Source organism: Thamnophis elegans, chromosome 9, assembly GCF_009769535.1.
Source record: "Thamnophis elegans isolate rThaEle1 chromosome 9, rThaEle1.pri, whole genome shotgun sequence".
Lineage (NCBI taxonomy): Eukaryota > Metazoa > Chordata > Lepidosauria > Squamata > Colubridae > Thamnophis > Thamnophis elegans.
The window spans coordinates 44,886,034-44,909,479 of record NC_045549.1 but is presented as its reverse complement, the minus strand read 5'-3'; the positions used below and the strand labels follow the sequence as shown (position 1 = coordinate 44,909,479).

Here is a 23,446-nt window from a genome sequence, read left to right as displayed (position 1 = left end):
ACCCACATTTATTAAATCCTGGCACCATGGAAGAGGTCAATGACTGCAAATGGAATAATGAGGTCAGGAATACTGTCAATTCCCTACAATTGAAGTTTCCCAAATGATCTTTCCTTTCAACATTGTCTGCCACTAGCTGACAACGGACAGCATCCTTTGGGATGAGCATCAGGAGTGAATGTCAACATTTCAGAACCTGTAGCAATTTCCAGGATGAACTACTTCAAAGTTCTATTGTTATTCAAGGACACTCAAGCAGCAAGGAGTAACAGCAAGATTTCAATCAGTTCCCAATGGGATAGCTGCCCTTGTCTTAGTCCTTCCATTCACATGCTCAGCATCATATAGTTCTTGCCAAAATTAGCACAAATACCCCTTGCCCATTATTTTTCATACTTTCTGAGCGAATCATCTGAGAGTAAATAGCATTTTACAGCGCAAACTATAAAATCACTGGTTCCAAAATAAAGTTGTAAAGGATTTTATTTATGTGTTATATTATGTGTTAACAGTAGACAAGCCCCACCTTTCCTTATGGAAAAAGATGATTTGAGATTCAGTTGAAGTATGAAGAATCTGATTTTTTCAGTATAGAGCATTTCTGCCCAACTGATGTTCATTAAAATATAGACAAATGGATTAAATTCCTAAATAATTCTAATTGCAACTCAAGCAATTTGCTTATTGGACAACATTCAAACAAATTTTGAAACAATATTGAGAACTGTCATGGGAACCCATGGCGCTTCAGATGCTGCTGAACACTCCTTCCAAGAACAAGGAACACTTAGAGTTACAGATCATTAATACCGGAGGGTCGCAGGTTTGACCATCCAAGCCTAAAGAAATTTGAATTTTCTGCTCTGATGCAGGCTAACAAGCAATCTCCACTCTCTATAAAGACCAGCAAACAGCACCACACAACAGACATTTCATTACTTAGCTGAGACTAAAAAAATAAGTACATTTCAATATTAACTGGAACACTTTCCAATCATGACACTTTTGATTACCTTCCTGCAATGTGCTGAACATAGATTGCTGTGCCTTAGGGCTTGTTTCTGAATGCTGTTTGTTTTACTTTAGAAATATTTCTGAAAATTCCAAAGTGCCCTTTATCAAGTATGTAGTCTGAATGAGGTGCTGTTCCTGTGCAGATATTCAGTTCATCCGTCTTAATTTTGGGGATCAAAATTAAACTAGGGAATGAAAAAAAGGTTTAGAGGATGAACACTGCAGCAATTGTAGTAAATATGAATGACAGAGCACAACCTGATTTTGAAACTAGCCATCACACTAGTCTCCTTGTGTAGATGGACTGGATATTTACCACCAAATATATTAAGCCATTATATTTGACTCAAGTTCTTCAATTACTGTGACATCAATGACCTTTGGGAGTTGGCTCAGGAATTATTAGCACATTTCTTAGGCACCACACAATGTTTAAATAAATAAATTAGAGGGAAAAATATTATATTTAAAAGAATATGCCTTGAAGCTTTATTCTATAAATACATGGGTCCATTAAGAAAAGATATATTCATATAAGGATAAAGAGATAAGGTGGGCTAGCAATATTGGCCTTTTTTTTTCTTCAGTAAGTTTTAAATCCAAGGGAAAAAAATACTTCACCAGGCATAAGGAAGAATTTCCTGGGGGTATGATAAATGACTATCTGTCGCTATCCTGTTTCTCTGAGAATGCCTTTCCTTGCATGCCTCCACTGTTTAGACAGGTAGCTAGGTAGGACTTGCAAAGTCTGCACGTCTAGCCACACAGGACGGATGTAGCCGACCACAAACTGTTCTTGACACCTGTCTGCTTGTTTTGTACTTGCTTGGAAAACAGCTAAAGTAGGGCACATGTGAAACTTAGGAAGCACGCAGTTATCAATTCTGTTATTGGTCTAGATGCATAATTTGTAACCAATGACATTTGCAAGGTTTGCAAACCTCATTTGCGTATGAAAGTTTATATATTCAGCTTTGCTACATAATAAAGTTGTCATTTCACCCAGAGAGATCTCGTGTCCTCAAGTTCTTTCTAGGATTGGCTTCGTGGGTGACCCCCCTTGATTGTTGTGCCCAGGTGCCGCCCTGGAGAAGCCGTTTCCTCCAGGGACGGACTGAGGCATAACAACTATCTGCTAAGAGATTTGAAACAGAGAATGGATGGGCATCTGAAATAACAGTGTATTTGCTGCATTAGTGGGGTATTGGACCGAGCCAGAAGCAGGAAACATACTTTAGATACTATTAAACTACAGCTTCCAGCACTTCTGCCAATTGGTTGCATTAGTTGAGTGGCTGGCATTACCAACTACAAGACTGAGTTTGCTATCAGTATAGAATCATTTTTCCTTGTATATAATCCTAATCTGATAAATAAATGGTAATTTGTAATTTTTGCAATTTGTCTTCATCTAAAAATGAGATACCCTTTTCTTATGTTTCTCTCTCTGGCAGTAAATACAAATCTTGCAAGAAGATTCCATTGTTTGACATATAATAGGAAAACATTATATATTATATAAAATTATTGTTTTAGTCATTCAGTCATGTCTGACTCTTGGCGATTTTATAGGTGCTTTGCATGCCACCCTGTCAAGCTTAACTACTTTCAGTTATTGGGTGTTCATCTTTGTATCACATGTTATGTTATCAAGCCAGCAGGTTCTTTGCTTGCCCCTTTTTCTTGTTTCGCTAACCTCCTAGCGTCACTGACTTCTCTAATGAATTCACACACATGAAATGGGCTAAAGTAAATCAGACATAAGTCTTATGATTGTAGTTTCTAGTGATGCGTTTGGTTTCATTTGATTTAGCATCTCTGTTAGTTTCTCTGGCTGTCCAGGATATATGCAATAATTTATATCAACAACACAATTCAAAGGCATCAATTCTTCTTTGATCAGCCATTCTTAGTATCCAACTCTCACACTCATTCATCATTATAGGGAAGACTAATGCTCTAACTAGCCACCTTATTGTTTTTTTTTAACAATAGCTTTGCTTTTCCAGATCCTATTCCAGAATAAGAATACAATATTAACCACTGTAGTGTGGCCTAAGGTTATCCGGCGTTTGATTTCAGGAGTGGAACTGCCATCATGATTCATTTTTGATGCAAGGAAGATAAACTGAACTAATTCAATTTCTTACTTATTGATTTTACACATCTCATGTCCATCTGCAACTGTTGTCTTTATCTTTGTTTTCCTGATGTTAAGACTCAATTCTATTTTTTAACTTTTATTCTTGATTTTTTAAATAATATTTTCCAAGTCTTCCTTACTGGCATTGTATCATCTGCATACCTCAAATTATTTATGGTTCTTCCCCCATTCTTCACTCCAAAATATATATGAGCCATGGTGGCACAATGGTTAGAATGCAGTATTGTAGACTAACCCTGCCTACAGTCAGGCGTTTGCTCCTGACTGGCTCATGGTTGACTCTGTCTTCCATCCTTCAGAGGTCAGTAAAATGATGAGCCAGATTGTTGGGGGCAATATAGTGGCATTTGTAAACTGCTGAGAGTGTGCTGTAAAGCAGTGGTCCCCAACCTTTTTATCGCCGCGGACCAGTCAGCCTTTGATAATTTTACCGTGGCCCGCTGAGCGCGCGCAGGGGTGGGGGGGCGTTGTTCACGACGACACATTGATTGTTTATATATCAGATTGTTTTGATTAAACAACTTTTATTTTATTGTATTTAAACATGCCTTACAAAATAAAATACAATTACATAAATATAAAGTGCAAGGCTACGCTACTAGCGCTGTCTACGCTAGCCCTACGGAGCTGCGCAGGCGCTCTTAGGTTTTTTTCAGGAATCGGCCAGCGCTGAAGCGCTGAAAAGGAATGAGAAGGGCGGCGCTGGACACAGGGGGGCGGTGGGCCGCTGGTGACGTCAGAGTGCCACCAGCGGTCCAGTAACACCCCTTGTGCCAGTTAGCCCTAATTTGCATACAGAAAGAAACTATGGCCCCCGGCCGCTGCAGCGATCATGGCCCCCGGCCGCTGCGCGGCCCGGTGCCAGGTACTCCACGGCCCGGCACCGGTCCGCGGACCGGTGGTTGGGGATCACTGCTGTAAAGTACTGTGGAGCAGTATATAACTCTAAGTGCTATTGCTATTACTATATAGCAGTGATGTGCGGTGAGGTTTATGGCTGGTGAGGCAAAAAGAAAGACCACGCACTCCCCGGCGCTTGAAAGTGGGCAAAAGACGCCCTGCCGCTATGTCTGTCGGACATAGCGCCGGGGAGCACGCTATGTCTGCCACAGAGGCGAGATGCCTCTATGTTGGACATAGCAGCAGGGCGTCTCTTGCCCACTTTCAAGAAAGCTTTCTTGAAAGCGTCTTTGCCCGCTTTCAAGAAAGCAGGCCTGCTTCTATGGTGGACACAGCACCAGGGCACCTGAAGCATCTGAAAGCCCTGCCGCTGTGTCCAAAATAGAGGCGTCCTGCCTCTATGGCAGACATAGCACCGGGGCAGCATAGCGGCTTTTGCAAAGCTGCCCTGCTGCCCCGGCGCTAGAGGCGAAAGACGCCTGGCTGCTATGACCAACATAGAGGAGTCTGCCTCTATGGCAGACACGGCACCGGGGCGTCCAAACCGTCCGAAAGCCCTGCCACTGTGTCCGACATAGAGGCATCCCGCCTCTATGGCGGACACAGCGCCGGGGCGTCCGAAAGCCCTGCCGCTGTGTCCGACATAGAGGCATCCTGCCTCTATGGCGGACATAGCGCCGGGTCGTCCAAAAGCCCTGCTGCTATGTCCAACATAAAAAAAGTGCCAGCCCGTGAGCCAGCAGAGGCAGGTAAAACACACACACACACACACACACAACTTACAATAATACAATTACTTACAAATTACATTAATTTTGAATTCCTCCCCCTCCTTCCGACCCACACACCTTTTCCAGCTGTTTCACAGAGGATTTCAACTCTGCTCTTGTCTGCCATGATGAAAATGTAAAAATGTAAAAGGAAAAAGGCAAGAGCTGCTGAGGTCAGGCTGGGTTAGCTGCTGCCAGAGTCCCCAATGGATGACTCTGCTTAACTGTTTAAAAAAGCCTCTAAAAAAACACCCTCTACAGGAGGAGGCGAGAGAACCACGTGCCTCATTTACATAAGGAATTTTTCGGCTTTTAACCCTTGCTTAACTCTGCTCGAGTGATCATAAAGATAGACTAAATGAGGCACGTTGTTCTCCTGTCTCCTCCTGTAGAGGGCACTTTTTAGAGGCTTTTTTAAACAGTTAAGCACTAAGCAGAGTCATCCACTGTGACTCTGGCAGCAACTACCTCAGCCTTTTTCCTTTTAATTTTTTTTTCTTTTCATGACAGTGGTAAGGCCCTGCCTCCACTGACTGCACGTCACTGCTATATAGTTAGGGTTCACATATATACATTACATTTGAAACTGCCAAGCTTATTATATAGAATCTGTTACACTTTCTTCATTGTCTATTTGACATGGTGTTTTAGTCAATTATATATTTGTTAAAATTACATTTTCATAATCAAACAGAAAAGAAACATTTTAATATTTAAGTTATGAATGAATTTGAAAAACTATTAAAGGTCAAAGCTACATCTTGTGCAAAAACAGAATACATTATTTAGAGGAATTAAAGCAGTATGGATTGCAGCCTTGAGTACATAATTTCAGTGATAATCAGTCTGCCTTTAAAAGTAATTGGAGTGCATAATTCCAGTGTGAATTTCAACCATCATAGTTCTTACTTGAAAAGAACACTCATATTGTTTTTAGAGGAACTCCTCAAAGAAAGTTCTTATAATGCTAGGCTACTTCAAATGATCTCTGCTGCAGAAAATGAAAACTCTCACTAAAACCATCATATCCGTGAAGGTAAAGATTTTAAAACCCATTTCAATCCATCCCAGTCACAACAAGCATAATATGGAACTACAGCTGACTGGATGACAGACCACTGATGTTCAGATCTTTCCTTTTCAGCTAGCTAACACCTGGACTGCTTAGAAAGGTGCCAATCAAACTGGTTGGAGAAAATAGGTTTTGAAAGGCTTGAAAATGAGAAACCATAATAAAAATTGAGACAGAGATACACAATTACACTTTAAACACAAACAAACACAAATATCACCCGCCCAGCTGTCTAGATTTGTTGACCAGAGATGATAAAACATTGATTTGTCCTCTGGAAAAAGAAATAAACTGTGGCTGAGAGTCTGTAGAACTCCAAACAAAAACACAGTCATCAAAACCTATGGATTTATATAAAAGAACATTGTTTAATTCTTATTAATTTATTAACTGGTTTAGCCATTTTTCTTTATTTCCTACTTTGTCAGATGATTGCCCAAATTTGCCTGCTGTCCCTTATAATTGAAAGGCTGTTTCCAAACATTTACTTGACAACATACTGCAGCCCTATACAAGTAGTCTCTCACAGAATATAGAGTATTGTGTGGATGACACACATGCACAATTTTCATTTAAAGTTCTTTTGTATGGTTGATTTGAAGATCTGCAAGGAGTTAAAAAGCATGCAAACAGATAAATAGAATAGAATATATATATATTTATTGGCCAAGTGTGATTGGACACACAAGGAATTTGTCTTTGGTGCATATGCTCTCAGGCACCACCTTGCTGGAAAGGTAACAGCAACTTTATACAATGCTGACTCCCTTGTTTAGGAAAGGGACATAAGCATTGCCCCCTAGAGCTGGACACAAGTGCCAAGAGAAACCTTTATACATTTTTTTTTAAATATGGCTGGAAGGAAATTCAATTGAATGTGCTTTTAGTTGTATATGAAACTAGGAACTTTCATTTTGGGGAGCCATTGGCTCAAACCACAGCAGTTATACCTTTCTCTGTGTTCACTCATGCTTATTTAATAATCTTTTCCTTTATCCACCATAATGATTTTGTTTTCTTTCTTCACGCAAAGAATACGACTTGGTTTCCTTTTGTCATACATAAACTAATGGCTCAAAATGAATATAAATAAATACAAATACTTTCATTATCTTTATGCAAATATAATGAAGGATGGAATGGTTTTGATGATGACCTCTGAGAGGGATAGGGCAGAAGATCAATTGTAAAAATCAGTGGAATAAAAGATAACTTCAGAAAGCTTCTTGGCTGCCTGACTGATTTAATCAAATCAATAGCCACACTACACAGGCAAGGAAGTACATAAAACATCAATGTGTTTTGTGGACTGCTCAGCTGCTCTCCAAGGAACTGTACTATGTTAGCAGTGGGAATGCTATAGAACTATAGTATTTTTCTTATAAAAGTCTACATGACCAATTTATAGGTATCTTGCCTGGTTTTCTCCCTTGGATGATAACTGGCAAGCTATTTGTTTGGAAAATAGAATTTTCTGATTATTTTTAGATTTAGGGAGGGAAGTTTTGAGGATTTGCTTTAAGATCAGATCTAGGCAAACATAAGTAGAACTATTCAAGGTATATTTATTCACTTTTGGCTGTTTATTGAGACACACAGACAAACACACTATTTAGAAAAGCTAAAAGGACTGAGAAAGTAGACATTTTTACTGCCACTATTTTACCAAGCTTTGGCATTTTAATTTTGACCATTCTTTTTATTTATCTGTCTTAATAATTAATTGTTTAATATTCAAATAAAATAATTGCTCCAAGTTTTTAGAAATCCCAATCCCTGGATATTTGAAAGTGTTTTCAGATTTGAATTCTTGATCATTCACTTAATATATTTTGCACTGACCGAGATATTTATATAGAGAAATTCTTATAAAAATTAAGAATAGATGGCACCTGATTCAACAGTAGTAATGATGAGAGTGATCTAGAAGTTCTAGTGGACGACTACTTCAATATCAGCCTGCAGTGTGCTGCAGCCACCAAAAAAGCTAACACAGTCGAAGGCTACATTAGCAGAGGGACAGAATCAAGATAATGTGAAGTGTTAGCAGTACTTTATTATCCCTGGTAAGACCACATTTGGAATACTGTATGCAGTTTTAGTCACTTCAACATAAAAAAGATGTTGAGTGCAGAGAAGAGCAACTAAAATTATTAGGGGACTAGAAGCTAAAACATAATTACTGGGGATTTTAAAGAAGAAATTGGACAGCCATTGGTCTGAAATGGTAGAAGGTCTCCTGCATGTACCCTAGAAAACTAGTTTAAAGTTAAATTCAATAGACACAATATTAACAGCAAAAAACTTATTTTATTTATAAATTATAAATTTATTTATTTTATAATGGATGAATTTCTAATCCTTGTTTGTCCAAAAGAATTTTTTTCTTTTTCTTTTTCTAAAGGCTCCAATGAGATGGCAGATAATATTGGGGAATTATACCTTATTTAATACCTTTTTAAAATTTAAATGTAGTATCTATACTAACTATAATTAGGCCATATTTTGATACAAATTTTGAATTCTATAAAACCAATATCCCAAATTCATGTATTCTAAAGCATAATATTGTCAATTATCTTCACCACAACTAAGGATTAACGTATTATTCACAGATTCTCTATAAAAAAATAGTGAAGGCGGCTTTGGAATTTCAAATATTAAATCATACAATAACTATATTAATAATAATTTGGGTGTGATAAATAATAAGAATGAATATCCTGATTAAATATGGAATGTATAAATATACCAAATTTGAAACAAAATCTATTACTTTTTGCCCCGAACATTTCTAAAGAACTGAAGAATATTAAAAAAATCCTCAGTAAGTTCAAAATTTAAAATTAACTTGTTACCTCACATCTCTTCAACTTTCAAAATTTCATCTTTTCCTTTTACGATGGAGATAAAACTGAATAGTGTCATCATTGGGAAGTGAAAGACATTAATACTTATAAGATTTATATATGATGAGGATATTCCTAAATGGAGAACAATTAGAAATAATTTTAGAAAATTTGATTCTTTTGATCTCACAATTTGCACTTTATGTCAGGCTCAGCAATTACAATATAGCAATTAGAGCCATGACTAAATATGAAATTAGGCTAAATGTCACCCTACTAGATATAAAATCAACTCTACAGGAAATCTAAGGGTATTTTTTACTGAGATTGTCTATAATAACTTAAAGTTTTAAGTCTGAAAGTGCTATACTTCATTCCTCTTCTTATACTTCAATTACTCAAGATGGTGCCTAACTGAGTTGATTCAGTGTTGTTGTTGCTCTGATTTTAAAAATAAAGTTTCATTCCTTTTATCTACAGGACACATTTCTGTCAAGGTTGTCTCCTCTACTTAAATTCATCACCTAATGGTGAGAAGTTAAAAAAAAAACTTACAACATTCGATTAGAAATGAAAACGCCTTTCTTGAATGGATTGGAAAGAAATATGGGATTTAAAAATAAACATTTCATCTATGACATTATGTTTATCCATTTGACACAGCAAAGCACTACACTTAATTTTGGCCAAAATTGAAATAGTTAATAGATATAATTTCATGTTAAGGAAGTTTAAAATGATAGCTTCTAGAGTATGTCCCATCTGCTGGGAAAAGTAATAAAGAAATAAGTGTATATGTGATGGTCTTATGAGAGTTGCTTTTCTGTTTTGAGTAAACATATCATTAGAAAAAGACAAATCAACACTCAGGCTTTTGTGCATTTATAGATCCTAAGTTGATCATAATTTTTTAATCTAAATTACACTTTAAATCACAAACAATTCAGAGTGTCTGGGATATTATTTTAGCGGTGGGGTTGAAAAGAGTGCAAAAGAAGAACGGACTGAAAACTTTTATATGGTGGTAAATATGTTGAGAAAATCTAAAGGAAAAGTATTCTGTTTCTAAAAAAACAAAGTGAGTGTAGCCTGAAATGTGTATCAAAATGATACATGTTTGCAGTAAAATAAAAATTTATCTTACTTTTAGTGCTATTTGGACATATACTACCCGGTATGAAGAAATGCACACAAACTTATTTACTTACTAGCCAAATACCTGTGCTCCGCTACAAAACTATGTGATCTGGTTTGATAAATCGACATTTACAGCTTGAAAATTAATGAGTAGTTACCATCAACCTCTCCTCTCCCCTTCTCTTCCTCAGGCTTGCTCCACAGAATCCTCCCCCCTCCTATCCTTCTTTCCCTCAGCCTTGCCCTTCAGAAACCTCGCCTATCTTATCACCTTCTCTCCCTCAGATTTGTTCCACAGAAGCCCCACCTATCTTATCACCTTCTCTCCCTCAGGCTTGTTCCACAGAAGCCCCACCTATCTTATCACCTTCTCTTTCTCAGGTTTGCCCCACAGAAGCCCCACCTATCTTATAACCTTCTCTCCCTCAGCTGCTCTCCAAACTCCCAGCCAGCAGACTGGATAAGTCATGTGATGGCCATGCCCACATCCAAGTTTTCAAGTTGGGAAAGGGAGTACAGCGTCTAACTCCTTAGCATAACCGAGCGTGTTAATAATAATATACGAAACACTAATGCTCTGATGATCCTTTTGAAAAATCCTTTGTTAATGAGCACCTAGAAGCCAAGAAGAACATACATGCCAATTTTCAAGTTTGTAGGCTTTACAGTTCTGGAGAATTCATGATTCCTGCGTGAGTTTTTGTGTTTATATATGTAGATTGTCACATGCTAACTAGCTATTTACTTATTCAGATTTATATGGCTACGTACCTAAACACAGAAGTTATGGTTCTACTATTTATATGATTGAAACACATATAAATAGTAAATAATAGATAACAAAGATAAAAATTTATTTTCTAATGCAAGTATTAGAAGGCTGACAAATTAAGGCAAGGAATGATGCTGTCAACCTGAATTCTATTTTGGAATTTAGTTTAATATTATTGTTTCAAAACTGGATTTCCCCACATTTAACATCACATTTATAAGGCTATGAACATATACATATATAAAGACTTACAATCTGCCACATTAAAACCAAAAACTTGGCATTTGAACTAAACAATGTATCTTTCAAGGTCATTGAAAGCTCCATGATGGAATACTGCTATGGAAATTCTCTATCCTATTTAAAAAAAAAACCTAAAATTGGGCTTTACTGGACATTTTTTGTTAGTCATAGTGAAATCCAATTACTATCTCTTAGTTTTCTATCTAAAGTATTATTTCTTCACGCAATAAATTCCAACATGAGATTTTCTTGTTTAAATTCTGAAAAATCTCTCGTGTTATTTCCTGTCTCAAAATCCAAAATATTATTTACGGTCAGGAGATGTTGACGTCTGTAACTAAATGCAATGCCCCAAAGAGTTAAAGTAGATTCTGCCTCATTTCCCGAAGAGATTTAAAGCAAAGAAATCTCTGTCCTGTAAAGCTAATACTGAAGATATGAAATGCACCAAGACAGTGCTAACTGATGACAATCTAAATCCTGCAAGCACACCACCAATAAATCTTTGCAGCCACGGATTGCCCATGGATTGTATAAATTCACCCACTCATCCACCTCTCCTAGAAGTCTCAAGAGCATGTGAATACCAAATAAATAAATTTATTTCATAAGAAAAGAAAACTCTGTTTAGTTTATGTAAGACTATTTAATGCTGATTTTCTATTCAGTCAGTCAGTTATGTTGTATTTAGTCATTAAACTTTTTCCAAACGCATCTCACTTCGAGGATGATTTATTAATAACTTTCTTAAAAAGAAACAGCAAACACCATGCAAGGCACCTAAAATATTGATATAAGTCTGCTTAAATCTACAAACTATTATTTGTGGGAAATTATATACAGCACCTTCAGGCAATGATCAGTCAACTGAGCTGGTGACAAATATGTTTACAGTACATAAAGCTTCATTCGCCATTGCATCTGATAACAAGCGATTGTTGCTTCTAGGAAGGAAAAACAAAACTTTACTCGTTGAAGATAAATGAGAACAGATGTTGAGGAAAAACGGCAAGACGCTGCTGTTAAAAGTGATAGATTTAAAGTAATCCTAACCTAAACACAATTCCCAAATGCATCCGGTGTGAGTTTCTTACCTCTGCTTTAAAAATATAGGTCCTTAGATGCTCAAAATACAGAGAAAATGGGTGGGAGATTATCATTGGTGGGAACAGAACTTGTATTTCGGAAAGCTTGCCTTTCAAAATGCCATTATGCAACTGAAGACTGGTTTACAGAGTCTATAAACTTCTAAATGAATATTATTTGATAAAATTGCTTTAGATTTCCTTTGAAATCAACAAGACATGCAAGACACTTATTACTGCAAAAAGATGCTGATTGGAAATAGCAGGAGGGACAGAAAAGGGACAGAAAAGATAGAATTCCTATGAGTTTACAACAACATGCTTTGAGACTATCTTTTTGAATACCAGCAGTACCCAGAATTGCCTAGGGCATGTTGCTAAGAAAACAAAAGGAATTCAGAAGCAAATCTAGTTAGATGATTCACATGCTCCCTTTACAAGGTGTTACACTGTTGGCTTAAACACACACGGCAATTTGTGGTTGCCATTGAAAAATCCTTGCCCAGCATTTATGTATGAGGAACAATAGCTCCCTTGCTTTTATGAGGATTTCAACTGCTCCAAAAGAGCTCAGATCTTCTCAGAATTGGGCTGGTGCATTTCATCATTATACCTTGCAACTGAAATAACATAATACCTCAGGTTGTTTGGCAGCAAAGCCATGCTGAAGGACGGAATAATATGGCCTCATTTATTTTTATTTTGCTTTTCAACTGAAAGGATTTTGTAAAATGTATTACATCATCATTTCTATGTTCATTTATCTTTTCAGGCTTACAATTTAAAAGACTCTAATAGAAGAGAAATATATGCAACTCAGGTTTGAATTGTGAGTTTTGGTTTTTTTTTGAACTTGTTTGTTTCCTTACAGAAATTTCATTTGGGGGAGTGCTACGGCGATGCCCTGTTATTGCCATAGTCTGTGAGTTGTTTCTAAGATTTTTTTTGACATAGAATAGTGTTACAGTTTTCTTAGCTTCTGTTGGTGGTGTTATAGCGGTTGAGTGGCCAGCTACTTTTGGATACAGTTGTGTGGGTATCCAATCTGCTGGATCAGAACAGTAACAAAACATAAACAAATGTCAGAAGCAGACAGTATTTATATCAAACAATATTTTCCTTAAAAACTCACTTCAAAGCCAGATTTTCCCATATTTAGTTCCAATCAGGAAGGGTATGATGTTGCACAGAGGAAAAGTTATTTTCTTCTAACAACTTCCTTCTCATTATGGAAAGCTATCAATTTCCTTAAAAAACTGGTTGTATGTGTGTGCCTTTGTATATGTGTGTGTATGTGCATGAATGTGTGTATATATATACACATTCATAAACATATCCAAATACATATTCCTTTTCCATGTAAACATGATTAACATTTATTTCAAGCTGTAATAAGCAAAGGTTAAATTGAGCTTTAAGCTTAAATCAATTCATTAATAAAAAACTGTCTATGGGTAGAACTGAAAGTTGCTTGCTGGTACCTGAAACTCAATTCAGCTTTTATGAAAATGATTTGCCTTACATAGGGAGGAGAAGGATACCTGTTGTCTGTCTGACTATAAATAGGATTGTGTAAAAACTATAAGCTGTCAAGACAAATTTTTTGGCTCTGGTTTTTATAAAGTTGTAAACCAATTATCTTTCTACAGCTACAGAAATTACTTGTTCCAAAGAACTAAACTTTCCAAATGGAAAAATTATTTAAGGCAATTATTTATCTACTATCTTTTATGCAATGATAATTACTAAAGGTTCAGTATGCCTTTGATGGTTGCTTAGCGAACAAACAATTTTCTTACCATATTAATAAAATTCGCAGAAGAATCTGGTTGACCAGATTTATAATTTGGAGACTAGATTAGATTTGAATTTAACTTGGTCTAGCAAAGCTTTTCTTACGATAATAAGCTTAACAGAAACAGAAACACTTCTGTTCTTCAAGCACTGACATTGTAGAGATACCAGTACAAACTGTTTCTTTGGACAATGCATCCAAATGCAGTTAACCGACTTCCTGAATGCTGTTTAAGATTTAGCAAATGCATATTTGGAATATTCAATAAGCAGCATATGCAATATGCACTGCTTTAGTGATAAGAATAACAGCCTTGTTGTTCGTTTTACAGCATTATTCAGCAAAATGTAAGCACTTTTAGTGCATATGTATTTAATCAAATTAAATGCAAACCTATGTTTTTTAAATAACCAGTCTTTAGTATCAGTGAGCTTTCTTATTCTTAAATTTGTTATTTTGTACAATTTTTTGTAAACTCCGCAGGAAAGACAAATAGGATTGTTTGGTTATATTGCTTGGTATAAATGTTTTATGATTTTTTAAAAAAGAAAAATCAGAAAGCCTTAATGGGATAGTTAATATTATTGCTAATATAAAAGGGCTAATAGAAATCATTTTGTGCAAACTCTGCATGTAAACTGACATTGTCTGGGAAACTCCAATGAATTCCAAATTTTAATAAAACAGCCCTATTGACTATTGGAAAGACCTTCAAGGATTGTTTCTGAAAGATGGATTAGGGTGCTTTAAAATGTTATTTGTTCTATCAAGAATTTGATTAGAAAAATTATTTTGAATAAGCATACTTATTCAAAATTATTGAGTAAGCATAAGCTAGACAGCTATGGGAATGAAGTGCCAAGTTCAGACAAAAAAAGAGCCTCAGTAAATTCTCCCTATAGGAAACTAAATTTTATGCCCTTTTTCTGATTGTCCTTTGCCTGGAATACAATCCTCAGCATACAATCATAACATTAATAATAAATTGTGGTCCTCAATTAAAAAAAACTATGGCCTGCCAGATCTTCCTTAAAGTTGTGGGCTACATTTAATGTTTAAAAGGGACAAAACAGGGATCAATCAATTCATGTAATAATTTAATATATTTAATTTCAATTTTACAATTAAATTAAATACTTATATTTTTCCCAGTTCCACCCTTGTCCGCAATGCAATCCCCAACATGCCACCTGAAGGTCAATTTTGACCTTTGGTTCAAAAAAAACCTGGATACTCCTGCAGAAAAATTGTTTAGGATGTTCAGATTCATTTCAATAATGGCCCCTCTCTTCATTATCAGGTATATTTAAATCCACCTTCTCAGAGTGAAAAACATAAATTCATTAATGCAAAAAATAAACATAAACACAACATTCTCTAGGAATAAAGCAACAAAAATAAAGGGTACCAAGCTAAACATTCAATAGGTAGGGAATCCAATACCTGTTAAATACTTCAATGAGAGATACTCTCAGTGCAATTCCATTTAACTGTGGATTCTGACTGAGTCTTGCCATGCTTCTATCATCAACATCTGAAGGATACTCAGAAGGAGAATAATATGGGACTCTGCAACGAACTGTGCCTGACTGCTTCCATGTATATAACTCTAAAAAAATTGAAGGAAGGAAGAATGAATAATAGATCAGTCATTCTAATAGAACAGTCAGAGTGTATATACATATGCATGCATTTGCATATTTGTTTAGTTATTTAAAGAGTGTATTTGTATAGCCTAGCAAAACATATTACAAAGGAACACAGTAGTATATAAAGATGACAAACACCCAGCTGCAAAATTGTGTCCTGAACCTTTCTGTTTAAAACCCAAGAACCCTAAATGCAAGGAGAAAAGCAAGCCTTTCCCCACATTTGCAAGTCTATTAGTGCATTCTCAGAAGCTACTGTTGGTAGTAGAACACTGTGCAGGATAAACATTTGCTCTGATCCAGGAAACTAAGTGCTTTATTAAAAGCCTTGACAGCCTATCAATGTTTTGCCCATAATTTAATTATAATGATAGTATTAAATAGAACAAAATGCATGCATTAAATAGCTTTTAAATAATAGGTAGCATTCAATAGGCCAAAATGCTTAGCTTTTCTCCCTTGGTGTCTACATGTGCCTTTATATTTTTATCTGTGCTGAAGAAGAAAGCAGGTGGATAGAGTTCCCTGGCCACACAATTGTTTTCTGAAACTTTCAAATTACAATGAACATGATTTACAGAATAACAGAGTTGGAAGGGACCCTCAAGGTCTTCTAGAGTCCAACCCCTGTTCAAGTAGGAGATCCTATAACAATGATGGCTAAACTTTTTGTCACTGAGCACACAAAGCGTGTACGCATTCATGCTACCCAAAATGCAGCGTGTGCGCTTCACACATGCCCCTGGCACCTGCACATGCGTTCCCGCGCATGCTGACAGACTATCTGGTGGAAGTCGCTCACGCATGCACAGCAGAGCTGAGCTGGAGTGATGGTGCATGCCCACAGAGAGGGCTCTGTATGCCACCTGTGTCACGTGTGCCATAGGCTCGCCACCACTGCCCTATACCATTCTAGATAACAATAGCAATAACACTTAGACTTACAGTGCTCACAGTGCTTTACAGCTAATCAGTTTACAGAGTCAGTATATTGTCCACAACAACCTGGGTCCTCATTTTACCGACTTGGGAAGGATGGAAGACTAAATCAACCATGAGCCAGTAAGTCTCAAACTGTTGAACTGTTGGCAGCTGGCAATCAGCAGAAGTAGCCTGCAATACTGCATTTTAATCATTGCACCACCATACTGTATCTCCTAAATGGCTGTCTATTCTCTTTTTAAAAACCTCAAGTGATGGAGCACCCATAATTTCTGGAGGTCAATCATTTCACTGATTAATTGTTCTCACTGACAAGTTCTCCTTAGTTCCAGGTTTGATGTCTTCTTGATAAGTTTCCATCTGTTACTTCTTATCTTGCCCTCGGGTGCTTTGGAGAATACATTGACACCCTCTTCTCTGTGACAGCCCCTCAAATATTGGAAAACCTCTATAATGTTGTCCGTAGTACCTTCTATTTGTTAGACTAGGCAAACCCACTTCCTGCATCATATGTTTTAGCATCTAGCCCCCTAACCATCCTTGTTACTGTTCTTTGCACTCACTATCAACATCTTTTCTATATTGTGGCAACTAAAATTTGACAGAGTATTCCAAGTAAGGTCTTACCAAAGCAATATAAAGCAGTTCTACCGCTTCATGTGATTTTGATACTGTATTTGTATTGATGCAGTCTAGGACTGCCTTGGTTTTTTTGGTAGCTGCAGCACACTGTTGGCTCATACTTAAGTGGTTGTCTACTAGGAATCCCAGATCCCTTTTAGAATTCTATACCAAAATCACCAATTTCAACTTCCATATTATAATTCAGGCTGATATAATGCACTTTGTCATTTAAATGTTCATTCTCCAGAATTATCTCCCCTCCCCACCCCCAATGCTCTTTCACACATACAGGTAGGAGAAAAGAATCTTTAGGAGATAATTTGTTATTTTTTTTCCTTGGGAGAAAATTAAACATATTAATAAAAAGAATAATATTGTAGTCTTACAAAATTTAACTTATCAAAATACAAGACTCCAATTGAGGCAAATATCTGAATCAAGTCATCCTGGGCAGATACTGGAACACATTCAATGAAGGGGTACCTACCAACTCTCTCTCTAGAAAGAATTTTCACTCCTCCTAATATTCAATGTATCAATCACGAGACTGATTTCTAGTTCTGCCCTGAGCATGAAATTCAGCTGGATATCTTTGGGCCAGTCAGTCTTTCTCAGCCCTAAGAAGAATGCAGTCGCAAATCACTTCTGAAATGTTGCCAAGTAAACTCCTGGGATTAATTCAGGTGCTTGTCAAGAGTCAACCATAACTTGAAGGAACAACAACAAGAATAATCTGCAGTCTAACATGCAGATAGTACTTGGAATACAGGACAGGCAAATGCAGCTGTTAGTCAACAACCTCTCAGCCCAAACCACCTCAGGGGTCATTGCTGTTTTGGGAAAAATAGGAGAAGAAAGGGATATTAGGTATGTTCGGTGCCTTGAGTCATTTATAGAAAAAGGGATAAAAAAATGAATGAATAAATAAAGTATCAAGATTCTGCTTTTCTGCAGTTCTAATTGTTCACTTCATATTGCATACGCTGAAATGAGAAAGAACAAATCTTGATTTTCTATTGAAAAGCTTTCATATATTTGAGTAGGATCATGTCCCACCTCGCTTGTATTTTTCATGGCTAAATATTTCAGCTCCTTCAGATTTTTTTTTCATAGCATTTACTTTCTAATCCCCAGAGTATTCTTGTGGCTTTTTTTTCTGAATATAGTTCACATTTCCTCAATCTTTCTTAGGGTATGATGTCTAGAACAAACACAGCACTTGAGGTGATGCCTGATCAAAGAAAATGTTCACTTCCCATATTTTTAAAGTTATACTTAATCACTTGCCTTTTTTGCCGATATATCCTACCACTGGCTCACACTCATTTTGAATCAATTGCTTAATATTCCATAATATATTGCACAAATAATATTTCCAAGCCAGATATCCCCCAATCTATACCTGTAGCTTGGACTTCAGTTGTCTAAATAAAGAACTCTGCACTTACATTTGCTCTATTATTTTAAGCTCACTCTTATAATTATCAAACTGTTTTGAATTTGATTCCACTTTTCTATATTAACCATCCTATCTAATTGTGCACCACCTTAAAAATGATAACCATTCTTTCTATCTCTTAATCCAAGTCATTTGTGTTTGTGTGTGTTTATAGAGAAAAAAAAATAGAGGACAAAATGCTGGTCCTATGTCCTCACAAATGGCACCATTCTCCAATCAGATGAAACCAATTGATGGGGCATTTCTTTGAATATGAGAGTACTAGGACTTGGCTTTTCTTCTCTTCTTTCTCAAGTTTGTACTCAGTAGAAGACACCAACATACTCAAAGGGGTACTCTGCACATGACAGGTGTGCCACCTATGACAAGACCAAAACCCTTTGAAGCACTTTATTATATGAAACTGTACTCTTTTCTTATTTAAAGTTAAATATAGCTTTAGGCTTTTGTGGATTTCCCCTTAACATAACCCCTCTTTCTGCTTCTTGGGTTTGGTACTAAGTGGCAGCTGTTGGCCCACTCCGCCCCGCTCTGGGAAATTCATATTTTCCATATATTGTAACTTGGTTCTGGTTTGATAAATGTTTTATCATCACTAATTCATTATATCAGTCTTTATGGCAAGATTTCGTATTACTATTCATGCCTTGTATCAATCTGTTGTAAGATCAAAATATTTGAAATCACATCAAAACTCATGAGCCAGATCGTACTCTTCCAAACAGCCCTGCTGCCAGAAAGTAATCTGAATGCTTGCATCTAGCAAGTTAGAAGGCAGAGAAGTGCAGCATTAATAGCTTGAGAAGAAAAGGCCTCCGGATATGGTCTTCTAATTGAAACATCCTTGCACAGTCTAGCAGTCCAGGACAGAGTGGGTTGCTGCCAGTTTGGCCCAGTTCAGTTGAACCTGTAGTGGGATTCAGGCCTGGGTCGCAGTACCAACAGCAACCCAGGCCTGCCACCATCACCCCCGAACCGGTTTCCTTGCTGCTGCTTGGGGGCTGCCATTTTGGATTTTAGTGACTGCACATGTGCAGTTCACTGTAAATTGTTCTGTGCATGCACGGACAATTGTTCTGCAGTTGCAATTGCAACTGTAAACTGTTCTGCACATGCACAAAGAACAATTTACATTGAATAGTGCATGCTTATGCGTGTGGGTTGCAAACCGGCAGTAATGCCAGCAGCAACCCACCCTTGGTCCAGGGGTTCTCCTGTTCCAGCTCTCAGAATAGGAACAGCCACTTTCTGGAATGGGTTGAGAGACAGGATACTGTGATCATACGTGAAAAAGCTCTTATTTTAGTGGATTATTTTGAAGAATAAGGAAGAGCAGACACATTATTTCTGTTTCTTTTTCTTTATTTACAATTGATAAATTAAATATAAGAATGTGAGGCCTTTTTTACTCCATTTGTCCAACTATGGGTCTGGGTGGTGTGTGATAAATCAGTAACAAGAAGACTAAAACGACCCAGATGACTCAAAAGAACGCAAAGTTCATTTTCCCGTGACTACATTCTGATTTCAGATAGTATTACAGGCAATGTACTAGAAGTCATTTTCCATCATCAACCCTTTCTCTCTAAGTTTGTGCACAGAAAAATGGTAAATGTGGAACACTATTCAGTTATGCCCCCTTCTCCCCTAAAAAAAAGCCTTTCACTAACATGATGCTCCTCCTCTATGGAAAATGCAGTTATTACAGTTGACCATCAGCAGGTTCCTCGCATTGCCTAACAGTAGAGAGCAGGAAGAAAATAGATGGGGAAGTAGCACAGATAAATTGATGAAAGTCTGGGAAACCAGCTCTTCAATTATTATTTACAAGGATGATTTAGGAGCCTAGAAATTGCTGGTGATAGCAAATCATACTGTACAGCCCCAAAAGTCATAATTTATAGCAGTTTCCTTATCTAGTAGCAGTTCTGGCAATTTCGTTTAAACATTACCTCCTCCACACTGGATGTCGGCATGCACATTGCCTTTCTTTATGGAGAATCCCCACCTCCCTATAAATACCAGGCTCATTACAATCCTATCAAATTTTAAGATACTTTGAAAGTCACCCAAGGGATAGAATTTAATGAAGCTTAAATGAAATTAAGTTCCCTATGGAAAGCTGATTAGTCTATATCCATATAGCCTTTACTGTAGCACCTAAGGGTTATCTTATGGGTAAAAGTTACATATAAATAACCAATGTACTGAGATGGGGTGAAGCAGAAATGATAGCTTTTAAAATTGTAAATGTAAAATCTATTTCCCCTCTCTCTTCAAGCAAAAGCAGAACCAAATTAGGACACATCACAGCATCAGTAATTTTTTTAAGCTATTCTGAGTGGAGATGTGGAAGTCATCAAAAGCTCTCTTAAGTTTGTCTGTTGTTTTGGGATGATAGAAAAAATAAATAAAATAAATAAAATAAAGGTGTATTTTAAATTAAGAGAAATTATTTGTTCCTATAGAAAATCCTCATGAGAGGACAATGGTGCATGGAAATCAAAAGATGTTCCCATTGGATTAACCACAAAATGCTGGTTTTCAATTGAATCCTGGGCTTGTCTTCCTAGCAATTAGTCACTAGTTCCTATGACTCTTTTTGGGGAGAAAACCAAAATAGCAGGGGAAATGTAGCTGTGGGGAGGGATACTCTGATCCTGGTGATTTACAAGAAAATTCAGATACTGTGTTTCCCCCAAAATAAGACAGGGTCTTATTTTCTTTTGACCCCTGAAATAAGCGCTGTAACACCATCAAACATCCTTATATACCCATGCCTAGATCTTTGGAAAGGATAGGTAGACAAAAATGCCAAAAGTCTGAACATCTGGTTGACTGTACAACGAACCATAATAATGATTTCCCCAGGAGTTTCTATCTTACTTGTGTGCTCCGAGAAGAATGAGAACTTATGTCAGAAGTTCAACCATACTGAACAGTTCTTTCAGGAGCCACATGAAGCAAGAACTAGAGGGACCACAAAATAAACAAAGTAATAAAAATGAAGAAGCACAAATGGTAGACAACTGAAGAAGGTTCTTGGACAAGAAGTGAAACCTCTTCAAGGAAAAAAAGTAAGTACAGTTGCTTCTTGAAAAAAATAGCCTTATTTTTTTCTTTTTTCTTTGTACTTTTGTAATTGATATTTTGATATTTGATTCCAAATATCAAACCCTACTGAACCCAAATTTTGCAGACCTTAAAAATAGGCATACTTGATAGCTGTAGAAAGACATTTTTTACGGCATATGGTTATATGGTTACATATCCTCCAAAGATTGTTTTAATAATTACAGACAATAACAGGCTTGGGCAGTTGCCTGAAATTGCTACCAGCCTTTCAATTTGCATCTGATTCTTCTTTACAGTACATTTTGACAGTTGAAAGTTCAAGATCAAACGAAAATAGCATACTTTGGAGAGGAATGTTTACAATTTGCAGGAAAAAAATTGTTCCAATCACTTTCCATGTTGTAGAATATGAAAAACTCATTGAAATCTATGAACATAGAAAGCTCTAAACTAGTGAACCATACATCTCTTCAGCTTATAATTTACCTTTAGTCTTGGCTCTTCAGCCTACTGAATGTAATAAGAATGCAATAATTTTACAAGATATTATAATCAGCAAAATCTTTTATATTTACTTCTAGAAAGCGAAATTAAGTATTTAGTAGCTCTACAAAAATAATGAGCACTACTAAAGTAAAGAAGACATATTTTGTATATGTTCTCTGAAATAATCAATGATACTCATAATGGATTGCAATTTTAAATTTGTCTAAATACTTCATTTGTTGGTGATCTTCAGAGTGATATGTCATGGTTCAGTGAAACACTTAAATTAAATGTTGATTTCACTCTTTCCTTTCTCCCCTGTTAACTTGCATAAATAAAATAGGAAATGGTAATTGGAAAGGAGACCTATTTGAGTTAGATTTTACTCCTCAAGGCAACTCAATTAACTTCTGAAATAGTCCACATTAAAATTTAAGCATGATTGCATGTTTTAAATGCCACAGTAAGTAAACGCTCTTATCAGAATAAAGCAATATGGGATTTGTGTTTCAGTGTTAGTACAGGTGATTTTTGTTTTTTAAAAAAGGACATGTTCGAAACCTACCATTAATTAAAATCTATTTAAATTAATAATCAAGCATCAGAAGAGAGCATTTCTGGCCAATTTTCAAACAATATTTTTCTCTTTTAAGAAAAGACAGAAAGAAAGTGAATAAAAGTGATTCACATCTTTTCAAGTGGCCATTTTGGGCATGGAGAAATGAAACAGCTGCTAAGAGTGCAAAGGTTTGAACAAGCACTAATAAACATTCTTTTATTGCAGCAGCCAAAATCGTTTTGCTATTGCAAGTCTCAAATATACTTTTTTGCCACTGAAAACATAACTACATCCAATCTGACAGCCTTTCAGTTGCCAGGATTGTGCATGATAAAGAAGCTTATGATTATCACAAATTAATCCAGTTTCTTTTATGTACTATAAATTTTACTAGGAAGCAGTCCAGAAATTAAGATCTGAATAAGGGGTCCATATGAAGATGCAGCCATTTACTTGTGCTCATCTGCCAGGTAAATAGGAATGGAGGTTCTTTTGAATGACTTGCACACTAGGAGAAAAGTGTCATCTTTTTCAAAAAGAAGATTCCTTAAAAACTAGAGGGATATAAAATCACTGTTTATTCCATTGCCAGATGGGCTGAGAAGAAATTCATTGGATGTGGAAGCTACATATTGAAACATGTATTTAATTCTTCAATGAGAATAACCTGACTTTCTGAATCAGGGTTCTGAATTTATTTTAAAGGAGTAAATTCCATCTCCTTTATCTTTGTGACTGTATAGATGTGCTATAAATGTGTGCACTTATTAATGTATGTGCTTGGATACAGAAACAGAGCGGTCTGTTAACGTTGGGCAGGTCTGAACCAGTAAAGCCAACAGATTAAAGAA

At 36.4% G+C, this 23,446-nt stretch overlaps 1 protein-coding gene across 1 annotated transcript in view; it reads right to left on the bottom strand.

The window, feature by feature from the left end:
• The window catches only part of TUSC3 (tumor suppressor candidate 3), a 162,617-nt gene that overhangs the window by 10,793 nt on the left and 128,378 nt on the right, over nucleotides 1-23,446 (bottom strand). The window contains exon 7 of the mRNA XM_032224370.1: nucleotides 15,347-15,410. Within this exon, the coding sequence (XP_032080261.1) occupies nucleotides 15,347-15,410 (64 nt within the window). The remainder of the gene's footprint in view (nucleotides 1-15,346; nucleotides 15,411-23,446) is intronic.